The sequence below is a fragment of the Podarcis muralis genome, chromosome 7, assembly GCF_964188315.1.
Source record: "Podarcis muralis chromosome 7, rPodMur119.hap1.1, whole genome shotgun sequence".
Lineage (NCBI taxonomy): Eukaryota > Metazoa > Chordata > Lepidosauria > Squamata > Lacertidae > Podarcis > Podarcis muralis.
The window spans coordinates 7,362,655-7,377,394 of NC_135661.1; the positions used below are offsets into that span (position 1 = coordinate 7,362,655).

General features: G+C 49.3%; 1 protein-coding gene across 32 annotated transcripts in view; it reads left to right on the forward strand.

Annotated features, from left to right (window-relative positions):
* The window catches only part of EIF4G3 (eukaryotic translation initiation factor 4 gamma 3), an 84,677-nt gene that overhangs the window by 36,692 nt on the left and 33,245 nt on the right, over positions 1-14,740 (forward strand). For 15 of the 32 annotated variants that reach the window (XR_003707987.2, XM_077931121.1, XM_077931131.1 and 12 more), the window contains 6 exons: positions 3,072-3,167; positions 4,072-4,185; positions 7,422-7,457; positions 11,654-11,674; positions 12,306-12,485; positions 13,872-13,986. Coding sequence is in view for 31 of the 32 variants with exons in the window: in XM_077931121.1 (XP_077787247.1) it covers positions 3,072-3,167; positions 4,072-4,185; positions 7,422-7,457; positions 11,654-11,674; positions 12,306-12,485; positions 13,872-13,986 (562 nt within the window). In the remaining variant the exon portion in view is untranslated. The remainder of the gene's footprint in view (positions 1-3,071; positions 3,168-4,071; positions 4,186-7,421; positions 7,458-11,653; positions 11,675-12,305; positions 12,486-13,871; positions 13,987-14,740) is intronic. The other 17 variants (XM_077931129.1, XM_077931128.1, XM_028741433.2 and 14 more) reach the window with 4 other exon arrangements.

Here is a 14,740-nt window from a genome sequence, read left to right on the forward strand (position 1 = left end):
TCCAGAGTATTGGGCTTGTCCAGTGCTAAGGTGGGACCAAAATCCACCCGGTCTCAGAAAGCTGCACTTGACTTTAATCTATTGACTGTAATAAGGGGAGGATAGTATGATTTATTGTCACACACCCCTTTTAGAAGGAGTTTTCATTCAACCTTTTCAGATTCAGCACCTATCCTTAGCCCAGAATGGCATTAGGGTACCCACTTCTTTTTTTGCCATTTATTTGTATGGTGGTAGTACTGTTGCTGTTACAACTTGTTTTAGGCTAGGTTGCAACCTCGCAATGGGTTCCGACTAGGGACCTAAGAGGGTGTTATTAATTGTGTTTTACCACATTTCTGCCACTGATACCTTTGTTCAGCTGTGTACTCTTGAGGTCCAAGATCTCACAGTTTTGAGCTGCTGACTTTGAAACCTAGCCTAGTCCATCTTGGAATTCTGCATTCAATATGAGCCAAATGACTGCCTTATGCCCTGCTTTGAGTGTTTGTAGTCACATGTACCTGATGATAAGAGACTCTTTTTTTTAAAAAAGTACCGTATTTTTTGCTCTATAGGATGCACTTTTCCCCCTCCAAAAATGAAGGGGAAATGTGTGTGCGTCCTATGGAGCGAATGCAGGCTCTCGCTGAAGCCTGGAGAGCGAGAGGGTTCGGTGCGCACCAACCCCTTTCGCTCTCCAGGCTTCAGGAAGCTATCCGCAAGCCTTGGGAGCCTGGTGGGAGTTCCCGCCGGGCTCCCAAGGCTTGCGGATAGCAGCCTCCAAACCCAACCTGGTTTGAAGGCTGGCGGTGGGGAAAGCAGCGCTTCCCCCCACCGCCAGCCCCACAAGCTTGAGGGACAGCGGGAAGGTGGAGCACCGCCTTCCCGCTGTTCCCCGACCTGGTCTTTGGGGCTGGCAGTGGGGGAAAGCAGTGCTCCCCCCCCCCCCGCCAGCCCCAAAGAGCAGGTCGAAAGGAACCCAAAGCCTCCAGAGGCTTCGGGTGAATGCACCTTGAATGCACAGAACGCACCTTGTTTTAGAGGGGGAGAACAAGAATTTTTTCCCCCTGTTCTCCCCCTCCTATGGTCCGGTGCGTCCAATAGAGCGAAAAATACAGTACCTCTCTGCACAAAAAACACACACCTCGCATACGCACACACATATGCACAGCAGTATTTTATCTCCCTGAATTTTAGAATGATCCACTCCCTGGTTCTCTCATTGCATCTGGTAGGCAAATCGTAAAATGCTGAACAGAATAAACTTTAATGATCCACCACTTTTCAGACAAATAAGCCGATTAAAATTCTCATGTGCATTCATCTTTCTGTGCCAAGCAGAGATCAGTAGGCAAGATAATTATCCCATTCAGCTGGGATGGAAGAAAGGCAAGCATCACATGTTTCAGTGAGAGCCTTGAAGGATGGGCAGAATTGAGCAATGGCTCATGAAGGTGTCCATAGCATCTTTTAGGGGGCATATGGGTTGGTGAGCCCTGATGGAAGGGCAACAGGAATTGCTCTAAACCTGGCAGTTGTTTGAACACCCAGAGACCAATTATGGATGGAGCCTGGCGTGCACAGGCAACCTACATACAGTTGTCAGTTGGCTTACCCTTTGTACCAGCCTTGCAGTTAAGCACTAGCCTGGTAGCCATAAGTGACAGGGAATTCTGTTCAGGCGTGTGAATGGACTAACAGAGGAGGGATAGATCACTCCATTTCTCTACCACCATCGGTCCATTTCAGTCCTGTGTTAGCTGCAGTGGAAGGAAGGTTTTATCCTCCACAACCAGGATAGATAACTGAGCCTCCTCTGCCAGTCTGCTTGGTAGAAGAACTTTTCCTTTCATAGCCTGTGTGTCAATACTGGCTATGGAGGAAGGGTATGCTGCTCTGGCACTGCAATTTGCTTTAAGCTGTAGGACTGCTCCGGGGCTCAGGGTGTGGTGTACTGTTGAGTGGGCTGTCTCTGTTGAAATGGGGTGATGGGGAGTTTGCTTGCTTATGTGAATGGGTCCTCCAGCCTGTGTTATGAGCTCTGTTGCTGGGCAGGTTTCCCCTCCTACCAACAAGCTAGCCTTACGCAGGGGCCTGTTAGGAGAAGGCACTGCTTTTCTTGTGAAATGACAAGAGGTGTCATTGCTTAGACTTAACTGGCTGCAAGAGGTTTACCTGTTTTATCTGTGTTGCTGCCTTTTGCAAAGGGCCTTATCTCCTCCTCCTCTACAGGGCCCTGGAGCAACCAAGGGGCCTGGGAACTGGGCAGTTTGCTGTAGTCTTACAAGGAGGCTTGGACTGTTAATGGGAGCAGGAAGGAAGGTGCATTTAACTCCTGGCCACATAGAGTCAAAGGGCAACAGTAGAGCTTCTTTTTTAAAGTCTTCTAAAACTGTGTGGGTGTCAGATGTGCAAGCTGCCATTGTCCTGTCTTATAAAGAGGCACTAAGCCTCAAGCGCATCACTGTGACATAAATCCGGAAATGTTTTTCTCGAGCCAAATAGTCTCCTGATGAATATTGTAACGGGCTGGATATTCTGCTGCTTCTTGGCATGAATTAGCAAAACATTTCTGGCGCTAAGTGTACCACTGAGCCATGCAGCAGGGAGGAGGAGGAGGTGTGTGAGATTCTGTGCCAGTGAGGTGAGCAAGCCAGCAGGGTGGGAGTACCTGGTGTATAGAGACTCAGAAGCAAATGGTTTGGCCTACAGGCACTGCTGGGGCCAGGCAGACGCAGAGGACAGCTATCTCTGCCATGGTTCAGCCCTCCCCCCCAAGCATCATTCAGGAGGTGAAACATTGGGCTGGACAGATTCTTGCTCTTGACCCAACATGGCAAATGTTGCAGTTAAGTGCCTTCAAGATAACCATTGCTTTTTAAGTGAGATAGTAGACACCCCCTAACTTATAGAACTGTTGAAATCTGAAGTTAAGGTTAGTTCCTTGTATCCGGGCTTTTGCATCAATGACGTATGTCTGAAGGTACAAAGTGTGAGTCTAGTTGAGGCAGCAGCGGGAAGGCAGTTTCCATCCCGGTTGCCGTTGCTTGTCATGTCTTTAACCATCTTTCTTCTCTCTCCCATGGCAGGCTCCTTACCCCTCTGGACAGAACGCCGCACCGACTACACTGGTGTACCCGCAGGCCCCTCAGACGATGAGCACCCAGCCTCAGACGCGCTCGCCGGTAAGGGAGCCCTTATTTTGCCTGTGTGTTGTGCTGCATCTGTCCAGCCGTCCAGCAAAGCCGTTGCATTGCACTTCCGAACCTTTTTGCGAGTAGCTTCCCTGAGAAAAAGGCACCCGAAGGACTTCCCCTCTGCTTCCAGGTGGCACAAGTGATGTAGTGTTGAAGCCCTCTGGGGCTCTCAGAGATGAAGAGTCAGATTCTTTTTTGAGATGCCTGCCTGCTCTCCAGAAGCCTGTAAATGCCTACTCCTGGGCACTTCTGTCATTGCCTATGGTACTGGTGCCCTGCTGCCAGAGGGGCCCCTGGCCCAAGCTGCCTCCACAGACCCTTCTCTCCTCAGCTCCTGCTGCAGGTCTTGCTTTGAGTGCTCTACCTGAGCCCAGCTTCAATCTCTTGTGTTGATCCACATCACCTTGCATCATAAGTTTGAGTGATATAACCTGTGCCTTTCAAGGGTGTGTCTTCTGGTGGTGGCTGTTGTGTTGTAGATGCATGGACACCCCCTCCCTTTGTGTCTTTACCTTTTAGTGCCCCCTTCTTTAAAGGGCTTGTAGCGAGTGGGGAAGGAGAAACTTGTTTTCTGCGGCCAATGCAATTCTTGGCTCCTTTGCTCACAGCCCTGCTGGTTCCAGCTGCACACTCTTGTTTTTTGTCTAGAAAAGGACCCTCCAGCTCATTCCCTCCTCACTCAGCCCCAGTAGTTGGCCACAATCCTGCTCTATGACAAACTGGTATTGAGCAGCAGAAGGGACACCCTTCCATCCCCAGCCACCCTTACTGTAGTAGGGCATGTTCCTCCCTGTTACGATGCGCAAAAAGCAAGAGCTGAAACATTCATGGCTAAAACGAGAGGGGAGAGTCTGACTCGAGAGCCGTGTCTCTAAACCAGTTTTCTTGACAGCCCAGCAGAGCAGTGCCAGTACATTGCCCAGACAACTGGAAGCGGAGGAAGGTTTTGGAACAGAGTCCGGTTTACAGGTCCTTGGCGGGAAGAGGCTGGATAAAATACTGCATTGTAAGCAATATAACAAACTGTACTCCCTTCTTGCAGGCAGTCGTGCCCCCGCGGCACCCCTTTCAGTTCTGTTGCTTTTTTTGGTTTCATTTTTTGACCACATTGTTGACTGATCTACAGAAAAGCACTGATCCGATCTCTGCTTTAAGCCGCTGTGTCTTGCGGGCTGCCGCACTCAGCGGCAGTTTGGAAGGGGCCAAGGCTGTCGAAGGTGGTGGCAGGAAGAAACTGAGGCAGGGTGCCCCCTCCTAAAAAAACCCCCACAACAGCCACAACCCAATAACCCTGTTACAAATTTTTCAGGTGGTCTGAGTGATCAGGTACCTGAGATTTACTTTTCTAGCCCTTGTGGGGGATTTGCATTTGATTGGATTGGTCACTCGAGGGAAATTGGCAAGAACTCCTCAAAACAGGAACTTTCCCCAATTTTGGCAGAAACCTTAAGATGGAAGAAGCTACCTATAACGTCAGCCATTTTTCTGTGGTCATGAACAATCCCCCCTCTAAAATATTACCCTGCGTGCAGTCTTCTGCCATCGTCACGTTTTGTGATCATTACCACCCCATGACTAAAAATTGCTCACATAACATTTCATTTCCCCCACTCACCTCTCCTCCTCCCCTCACAAGTCCAAAACAAATGCAAAATGGGCTAGGCTGAGCAGCTCTTGCATTTCGTTCTGGGCTTGGTTTCCATTGGTTTATTCTCCCCGTCCCCCCTTTGTGGCCCTGAAGGGAGGCTTGGGGGAGGGTGAGCGAGGGAGAGCGAGAGAGAGAGAAAGAGAGACAGCCCCCCACCCACTATGGCACCAGAGCCCCAGCTGAGGGAGCTGGTGGGCCCTGGAGTTGTTTTTGTGCTGGCAAATGAAGGGACCCTAGTTCTGCTTCTTCCCATAGCTGCCCTTCAGCTTACTCCAATCTATTTCTGCATTCAAGGGCCATTGGCAATTGCACAGCCTCTGCCTGGACACGGCTACCTTTGCCATTCAGGTAGCTTGGTGTCATTCCCAGGCAAGTTTTCTGTTACAGCAGGGCCAGTGCCTCACACTGTGCATGCTAATTCCAGTTGGGAAGACTTTAAAAACTTTTCAGCGAATTTCTAAATTGCAACAGGTTTTTGTTTCTTTTTAAAGCAATTTGGCCAGCGTAGCGAAAATGCTGAAGTGGGGAAGAGAAGAGCTATAGTGGGAGGTTTTGTTTTCAAATGGCCACAGCCAGTGTGCCCACAACGCAGCTTTAACCCATGGCGGGAGAGGGGGCCCCCTGCCAAATATGCACAGAAGGAATTGGAAGCAAGACCAGCATCTGGCAGGCAAAAATTGTGACTCCAGGCAAAGGGAAAAAGGAAACCTATTTTTAATCTGAGCCAGCAGTGACTACAGTTTGTTCTGTTGCTTACAGTTACCTAATAGAGAGAGGGGCAGAGAGAGAGGCAGAGAGAAAGAATTCTGTCCGCAGGAATTATGCAGCCAATAGCCAATGGTGACAAGTGCAAAATAGACTAGGGTCTTTCTTTTTTCCTCCCACTAACTTTGAAGTTTTATTTATTTTTCATATAACATGTTTCCTGGGCCGTTGGTTTTCACATAATTTTATTAAGTTGCAACTATCTGGCTCTGATTTCTGAGCTGTTTAGAAGTGATACTTCCTGTGGAACAGTGATAAGACAGGTACTTTTGCTTTTGGACAGATGAACACCAGTTTTTTGTTTTTGTTTTGGTCTGTTACTGGTGTGCATTTGCTGATTTTCTGGGAATACAGACTTTCTATCCCTCAGCCTATTTAACCAGAAGTAGACATGCTTAATGCTTAATGCTTTATGCTTCTCAGGTCAGATATTTACCATCCTACTTTGCTTGTGCCCCCACTTTTCACACTAGAGGCAGAGCAAATTTTGAACCATATTTCTGTGCCAAATTTAATATAAGAACTAGCAGCCAATTCTTGCTCTCAATTTGTGTGTTTCTCAACAGCTGGAGGATCGGTAGAATGGCAGAGTTGAGCAAACGGGCCAGAAACTGTCCGTTCAGCTGTGTTAAAGTGTTTAGGAAGTTTCAAGAAGCACATTGAGGTTTTGAGAAAAAAATGACATTTATCTGTTAGGCATTTTGATGGAAAACAAGTGATCTCTTTCTGCCAGAAATAGACGCTGCAGCCTGTTCTGTAGGTTTGTATGCTAGTGAGAGACTGTCTGCCGTTTCTGTTTCTGAATATTATATTTGGTGTGGAAAGTAGGTTATTTAAGTGTATCACAGTAAGCTTTGGCACTTAGGAAAGCTGGTTTCTGCTGAGAAAGAGCTTGAACTCTCCAGATGTTTCCGCAAGGTAGTGGCAGTTGATCTGAAGGCTCTGGTAGTTTCCTTGATTTCTGAAGACACTTTATCTGCTTGTTGGTTGTTGTTGTGAACTCATTTGCAGTCTCCTCTTTTGCTTTATTGTTCATAGCAGATTTTCTGTTAATGTTTGGGGGGGGGGTGGAATAGTGAGTGTGGCTTTTCTCCTGTGTGTTGTGGGAGTGGATAGGGGAGAAATCTTGAGTTGATTCTACAGCATTGCAGGTCTACCCGTCCCCACACGCTCAGCTGCACTGAATATACCACAGGATTTTGCTTGCTTTCCGTTAAAAAAGGAAGGAATGCCCAGTGAAGTTTTTAGAGGTTTCTACAGCTGCACTTAGAAAGCTTCATATATGCCAAGATATCAGCATCCCTAGGTGAGGCTGACTTGTCTTTCAAGTTGTGGCTGTGCCACAGACAGGGCTCTCCATCCTGCACTCAGCTTTGATGCGCATCAGCAAGGGCTGGCCTGCCTTGCTTTTAAAAAAAAAATAACTTAGCGGTTGGTTTTTCAGCAAACCCTTCTCCCCCTGCCCTCTTTCAACTATGTCAGTGTTAGGGTGCCTTTTGGCTATCTAACAACTTTGGCAGGCACCCCCACCACCCACATTTTGAGCAGTGCATTCACCTGGCAGCAGAGTTTTACCTTCTGGGTTTTTGGTACCTGTCTGTCACTGTCCTGCAGCACAGCTTTGACTGTGAGAGTGTGTGTGTGTGAGAGTGTGTGTGTGTGTGTGTGTGTGTGTGTGTGTGTGTGTGTATGTGTGTTGGGTTTTTTGTTTGATTTCCCCTTGTGGGTTTCTTTTGCATACAGTGTGACAGTTTTTGCCTTTTGTTGTGGTGTTTCTGACTCTCTGTGCCTTTCCTTTTTGTGTTTTTGTTTCTCCTGCTTCTCCTCAGTTTGCAGCGGGGCCTCGACCTGCCCATCATCATCAGGTACAGTACCCTCCTTGCCCCTCTTCACTACGCCTCCCCTTTGCTGCCAACTGGTTGGGAGGAAAATGTGTAGGGGGGATGTTACTTGGCTGGCCCTCCACTAATTCCGCAGGCCATGTCCTGCACCTTGCTTTCTTAGAACCCCCCCCCCCTTCTAAAGAGCCCCCTAACCCCATGGCACAGTCAAGCTTCATCTTCTAACGGTTACTAATTCTGTTGCATCAATTAACAACCCCACTAACTGTGCTCCCTGGCTTTTGCTGCTGCCACAAAGCTTTCTGATGGCTGTTGGTCTGGGATCTTTGATGTTTGCTTGTTCGGGGGGGGGGGGCGTGTGCGTGTGTGTGCTTAGTTTGGTTATCTAGTTCTCTTGGGCACCAGGGGAAATAGGGTTAGAATCCAAAAGACTTGCCCGGAGCAATTGCCACATTACAATACTCCCAAGTACTTTCCATTCTGAGGATGGCAACATTCCACCTGAAATAAAAATACCATGAACGTCCACTGAAGTCAGGAGACTGCTTGATTTTCTTTACCAAATAGAGCCATGCTAAGTTGGAAACACGAGAAAAATCTTGAATAATAATCGGATTCTGGGTTCAGGGGTTTTTCTCTGGTCTTGTGGGGCTGGCCCAGCCCACCTTCCATGCCACCTTCAAGGCAGCATCTAGGGGAGGTGTTCATCATCTGAGGTTGACTGCTCTGGATGGACCTATTTGTCCGCCACATTTCTACAACCCGTCCTTGTTCAGAAACAACTCATGAGAAGGGGGTTGCACTGTTGTTTCATCTGAGCCGAAGCATACTGGAGTGGTGAAAGTGTAGGTCTGTGTAGCCCATCACACAAGTCACATCATAGAAGGGGGGTTCCTCCCCATGTAGCCTTAAATCGTCAGGGAATAAGTTAATTATGATGTGCTCATCTTCTCTCCTCTCCCCCCCCCCCCAAGAACAGACAGCCTGAGTTACTCTTGTGGCTGCTACTTGCTGTGTGGAGGGGTGTGGCTTTTAGAGGTGCTGTTTCTGGTTAAAATGAGACAGTGTTGTGGCTTCTTCAGTTCTACATGCTGGAGACGCCAGATCCCATATTTTCTGTGGCTGTTAAAAGGGTCCATATCATTGGGGGAAGGGGAGTACTGGGCTTCCTGGCTGGTGCTGTAGATTTTCAAATATCCTTTTACCATCTTCAGTGCTGGGCGCGGTTACAGTTAGGTTAACTTAGCTTTAGAGACTACTTTGAAAAGTGTTGTAACTTGCCGTAAACCTTTATGGTGTCCCATTGATTAGAAACCCAACTCAAAATAATGAAGGGTTAGCTTGGAACCAGAGTTCAGCTTAACTTCACGTGGTACCAAATGGCTCAAAGCAAATGGGTGATGAGGAGGCAACTGGATTGATGGAGAGTTGTGGAGAGGTTCTTGGTTGTCAGGTGCAACTTGAGGTTCCTTCCCTCTCTCCTGCTGCCATTGAAAATGACAGGAACTCTGATAGTCTAATGCAGAGCACTCTCACAGGCATCGTTTCCTGCAGTTATTGTGTCATAAGATGTTCAGGTCAGTGTGACTCATGTGCTCGTGCCATTAACTGGCAGCTCCTCCGGCCCAGCTGCTGTGACGCTTGGTGAGGCTCATTGAACTTGCCAACTGCTATTTGAAGACCGAGGGGGCTGTGGGCATGTCTTCCTCCAGGAGGAGCGCTATTCCTGGGGCCCTTCTTGCTTCTGCGCTCATTCAATTAGCGCAAAGTGTTTGCACAAAGATGTGCAACACGAAGCTGTTGGAAGCAACTGTGAACTCCCCTGTGGGGAGGAGCAGCAAACCTTGTCAAGGAAAGGAGGGAGGGTGTGAAAACACTCTGCTTACCAGGAACTGAGGTTTGCCTTAGAGTGGGAGGGGTTTCTCCTTGGCAGCCTTTGACTCCTGCCTCATTAGGGAATCACATTTTCTACTTAAGAAAATTTCTATTTTAGTTCCCGCTGGGCAGATGCTGTGAATTCTGTCAGGCCTCTTAGTTTCGGGACTGCTGAGCAAGGATTCTTGTGCCAGTCTTGTTTCTCCAGCAGGCTTGGTCCCTTCTACACACTTCTGGTGTGGTACACAGGTGGAACAATCCCTGCCCCCCCCCCCCCAGATTGGCTCTGTCACCTTCCAAAGGGCAGGGTTTCTTCTGAGCTCTTCAAGCTCCCATTTCCACTTTTATTTATTTTCTTTTTTCCTCTCTTTCTCTCTCCCACCCCCCTTCCTTAGGTAGTACCTGAGGGTCCCAAGATAACATGTTAGAGAGTAAAGCAGTAGCAGGGGAGTAACCTTCCCACCACCCAGCCAAGATGTTGTCCTCAAACTGCAGCTAGGTGCCTTGAGCCAGATCCACCCCTCCTCTGATGCTGGAAGAAAATGAGCTATTTGTTCACACACTCACTCCGTCCTCCATTCATGCAAACAAGAAGTGTGACTAGTGGTCAAGGGCACATTCCAGAAAGGCTAAAACATTTGGGGTTCAAAGCAAGGGCTAGTGATTGGTGCTGCCTAGAGTCCTGAGGGCCACCAGATCAAGAAGCCTGGAGAGCTGTGTTCAGGCCCTGGGTCTGAGGCCCCTACCTCTTCCCTAATGGAAGCAGTTTTGCTCATCCTCTCATCCGGAGGCTGCTCTGTCAGGCAGCTGAAACCGTTGGGCTTGGGAAGTTGGGTGTGTTTGGACATCCCACTGATGACCACCATCACAAAGCCTGCGTCTTAACTGCACCAGCCATGAGGGCCAGGGACAAGCCAGTGGGCCTGCTGCATAGGCTTGGCCTTGACTCTTTGTGTTCCTGATTTGGCACAAAGTGCTCCTCCAGTGGGTTTTGGAACAGGGGCCGGTATTTTGAACTGTTTGACAGAATGATTGTAAATCAGAGAAAAGAACACCAATTCATCTCTGAATTTCTTCACTAGTCTGCTAGTATTGCAAGTTGCAGGAGTTGGGATCTGAGAGGGGAGTAGCAGCTGCAGGAGTCTTGCATGTTCCCCTTCCAGACCCTTTTCTGGTGCTGTTTTCAGAGCAGCATATTGGGATTTCTTTCCAGCTCTTGAAGCTGGTCAGGTACTTTGTTGTGTTTGCTTGATCATCAAAGAGACTTCGGCTAGTTGAGTCCCTGAGCGGCTGCTGGACCTGGTCTGCTCTCCAAACAGGAAACAAAATGCAAAGCTCCAAAGCATCACTTTTCCTTCTCTCCGCCCCACAGGCTGTCCCAGCAGGTCAAAAGTGGTTCTTTTGAGGGGTGGCCCAGACAGTCTCCGAATTCCTTACGATCCCCTCTGTGCCAGTTTTACATGCCTGGAGAGTTTTCCAGCTGATGTATTGTGCAGCCTTGAGATTTCTCTGTAAGCGAGGCTGCTTTCCAAGGAGGGAGAACTGAGGCAGGCTTGTCCAAGGCCAGCTGGTACATCCCTGGTGGCTGTGGTTTGACTTGACCCTGAGCTCAACCCCCCTGCACTGCTTAGAGCAGGACAAAATTTGTCAGTGGCCTGCTGTGTGTCCTGGTTTCTGTGCAGAAGATTGAAAGAGGAGGCCTCATGGCCATCTAAACCTGGAGCCGCCAGCCAGAAAGGCTGCTCTTGATAGCCAGCATAGCTGTCCGTCCCTGCCTGTAGTCGCATCCCAGGGGTTGTCTTCTGCATCTCTCCTCCTCCCTATCCACCTAGAGGTGGATTTCTTCAGACAGGTGGTTCCTTCTGTCCTCTGCAGACAACCTGTGGCTATGAGGCAGGGAGACTTCCCTTTCCTTCCTGCTTAACCACTAAACTTGGGGCTGGTTTCTCTCATCTTTTTTTGAGACCATCAAGAGGATTTCAGCAGGGTTCTGATGATCATTGGCCTGTTTCTGTTGGAGAGGATAAGGGACCCCCAGGAAAGGGTAGTTGTCGTCAGGGCAACTTTTCCTAGCCATTTTTTCCCCACTGAATCTTTAGTCCCTTGTTGTGTTTTGAGGAAAGCTAATGTCAGTGAAACAAATACTAATTTTAGAAAGCCCTAGACTGTTGCATGATGGTAACTCGGGCCAGGGAGGAGTCCTCGATGCCTACTGGAGGGGCTAGGCAGAAGGAGGGCCTTAGGTTGCATGCTGGAACCCCACCCACCCCTCCTGTTGTTGACCTGTCAGCTGTTCCATTGGCTTTCTTTCTATTTCCTGCTGCTTTCTTGCTCCGTTGTTGAAGGGAGGATTCAGACCCATCCAGGTAACTTTCACTACTGGTTCTGCATGGCCTCACTGCCTCTCGATCACATGCGCCATTAGCGGCCAGGTGTCTTAGTGCCTGACGCATCATTTCGCACATTGAATGTTGAGCTTTGGGAGATGTCGTCGTCACATGTCCCTAGTCCTCTGGTTGACATTTGTGTGGTCGGAGAAGTAAGTTTAGATCCAGGAAGGGGTTGCCGTCTACTTAGATCATGCCCGAAGTGATGAAGAAGCTTCCCCAGTTTCAGGCAGGTCAAGGAAGGTAAGTGTGTGGTTGGCCTAGGACTGAACGCCAGTGCAGGTGTCAGGTTCCTCTTGGCAACCCCTTTAGAGAAGTGGCCTTATACCGTCTATCTCCAAATGACACCCATCACCATTCCTGCCCTGCCCCCTCGCTTCCAGGGCAGGACTCGTTAGATGCAAAGACTATCCTGGTCGGACTCATCACTTTCCCCCGCCCCACCTGTGTTGCACGTGGGGCACGTGGGCTTCCGAGGCAGAAGACCCTTGGCCAGAGAGGGCCAGCTAATTGTTGACCAGGTGCATGGTGAAAGCACAGTGAGTGCGGCGCACTGCTCTTCCAGGAGATGGCCGGCTAAAATATGGGGCTCCTTGCTTCCCTCCTCCAGTTTTTCCAGAGGCCTCAAATCCAGCCTCCCAGAGCAACGATCCAGAATAGCAGCCCTTCCATCCGTCCTGGTGCACAGACGCCAACCGCTGTCTATCAGACTAATCAGCACATCATGATGGTGAACCACCTTCCTATGCCGTATCCAATGCCTCAGGGCCCCCAGTACTGTATACCACAGGTAAGGTCACAGCACCCTTAAAATGATACAGTTGACTTGCATCTTAACCTGCACAATCGCAGCTTCACAGGCTTGGCACCCAGCCAGCTAACAGGGCACAAATTAAACCTACGCAAGGTGAAGAACTCATTAAGCCTGTGTGAGAGCTTCCCAGTCCCTGGTAAGCAAGTGAGAGAGCTTAAAAGCTCTCTGCCTTGCATGGGGAGGGCAAGACCCACACAGCGCACTGGCATTTCAGCAAGGTAGCGATGCTCATGCCAGGGTGTTTCCAGGGTTGTTTTGACTATAAGCAATTTTGGTTTTATGTGACATCCCCAGAAAGGAACCGCGGCGCAAGTTGCGAGTTGACTGTAAAGTTTTGCCATTAATGGCAGGTAGGGCAAGTCAGGGAGGGAGGCATGTAAGTGCTCCTGTTGTTTAATTCGGCTGGTGGTGACGATATATCTGTAGCTGCCTGCAGGTTGTGTTCAATGTCGGCCCTCTTGTGACTCAGCTGGGTGCAAGTTAAATCACGGGTGTGCTTCCATTTCCCTCCTTCCTCTGAGTTTTCAGTCCTTGGGTGGAAAAGGGGAATCGGGGCAGGTCTGGGAGGAATCTCTGACACTTGGTATGCAGGCACCTGCCTTACCCAGGCCATTGGCCTACCTAGCTCAGTATTGTCTACACTGACTGGCAGCAATGGCCCTCTGAGGTTTCAGGAGAAGGGGTCTTTTCCCAGCCCTATGTGAAGATGCTGTCAGGGATCAAACCTGGGGGCCTTCTGCCTGCCAAGCAGGGGCTCTGCCACTTTGCTGAGACCCTTCCCCTGGAATTTTGGAATCTGCAATATATTTGTTTTATTTATTGATTGCTTTTTTAGCTCCCAGCATTCCTCAATGGTGTTCAGAGCAGCATCGCATGGGACTGTATCCAGCTAAGTTTTACTCAGAGTAGACCCATCAAAATGAACACACCTAGGTTAACCAAGTCTGTTGATTCCAATGGATCTCCTCTGAGCAGGCCTACTGTTGGATACAACCCATGATGTTCAGTCTCCCCCTTTTTAAGTCTTCACAACAACCCTGTGAGGTAGGTGGCTGCGCCCTTTGTATTGCCCTCCACTGCTGCATCTTTTCCCTCTTTGCTCTGCCTGGTGTGGGAAGAGAGGCCAGTAAGTAGTCTGGAACTGTATTGATTGTGGACTTAGTCCCTGCTGCCAAGGGACCAGCGAGTCAGGAAGTGGGCCACAAACTGCCCAGCACTTGCCATGAGGCCAAGAGGTGGCATTTGCAGGGCCGAGTGGGGAACTGCATTAATGGCATCATTAATAAGTTAGCAGGATAGCTTTTCCTGCTCATAAAGCGCCTTGCGCCATTTCCTGAGCCTCTTGTGCCATTTCTGTTTCAGTATCGTCATAGCGGCCCTCCGTATGTGGGCCCCCCACAACAATATCCCGTTCAGCCGCCAGGGCCTGGACCATTTTACCCAGGACCGGGACCCGGAGAGTTCCCCAACGCCTATGGTAAGAAGAGGTTTCCTTTGAAGGGGGATGGGTAGCAGAGCAAGGGCCATTTGACGTGGTCTTTTCACCCTGTAGCCCGACCTTTATGCAAACCAGGCTTCCTGTGTTCGTATTCCACACCTTCAGCACTGTAGCATTCCCATTTTGGCTTCTCTGTGTTAAAATGAATATACAGTAGGCCTGCAGGTTATGTTCCAGGGGTTCACATGCAAATGCAAAATCATGCAAAGCCAGGAAAAACCCCAGAATCACCCCCGTTTAACTGTCCCTGTCTTACTGGGCTCTGGGAAGGTCATGCGAGGCCTCTGGAAGACAGGGCGGGGGAGCTGTGAGATCTTGCTGGAGTCTCACACAGTCTTCCAGAGGTGTTGCGCAGCCTTCCCAGAGCCTTCGCCTTGCTTATCAAGATCTGGGAAGGTTGCATGAGATCTTGTATGACCCCTTATGGCTGCCTGCCCCCTCCAGTTCGTTTATTTTCCTGCCATCTGCACAAAGCTGCAGTTGTGCAAATAAATCACATGTAAGTTGCCGGTCTAAATTGTGACTTGAGTAGATGTTCCTCTTTAATTTTGATGAATGAATTCTGTCACTTTGGCTGCATTGCCTTACTGGTGCGCTCTGGTCATCCTGGGGCAGAGGGGGCAGGAAGAGAGTTAGGCAAGGACAACCAAAGCACTTAACTGCTGGAGAGCTTGCTTGGAGATCTTCCTTTGGCACCTGAGGTCAGGGCCTGCCTTGCCATCAGAAGGCGTAA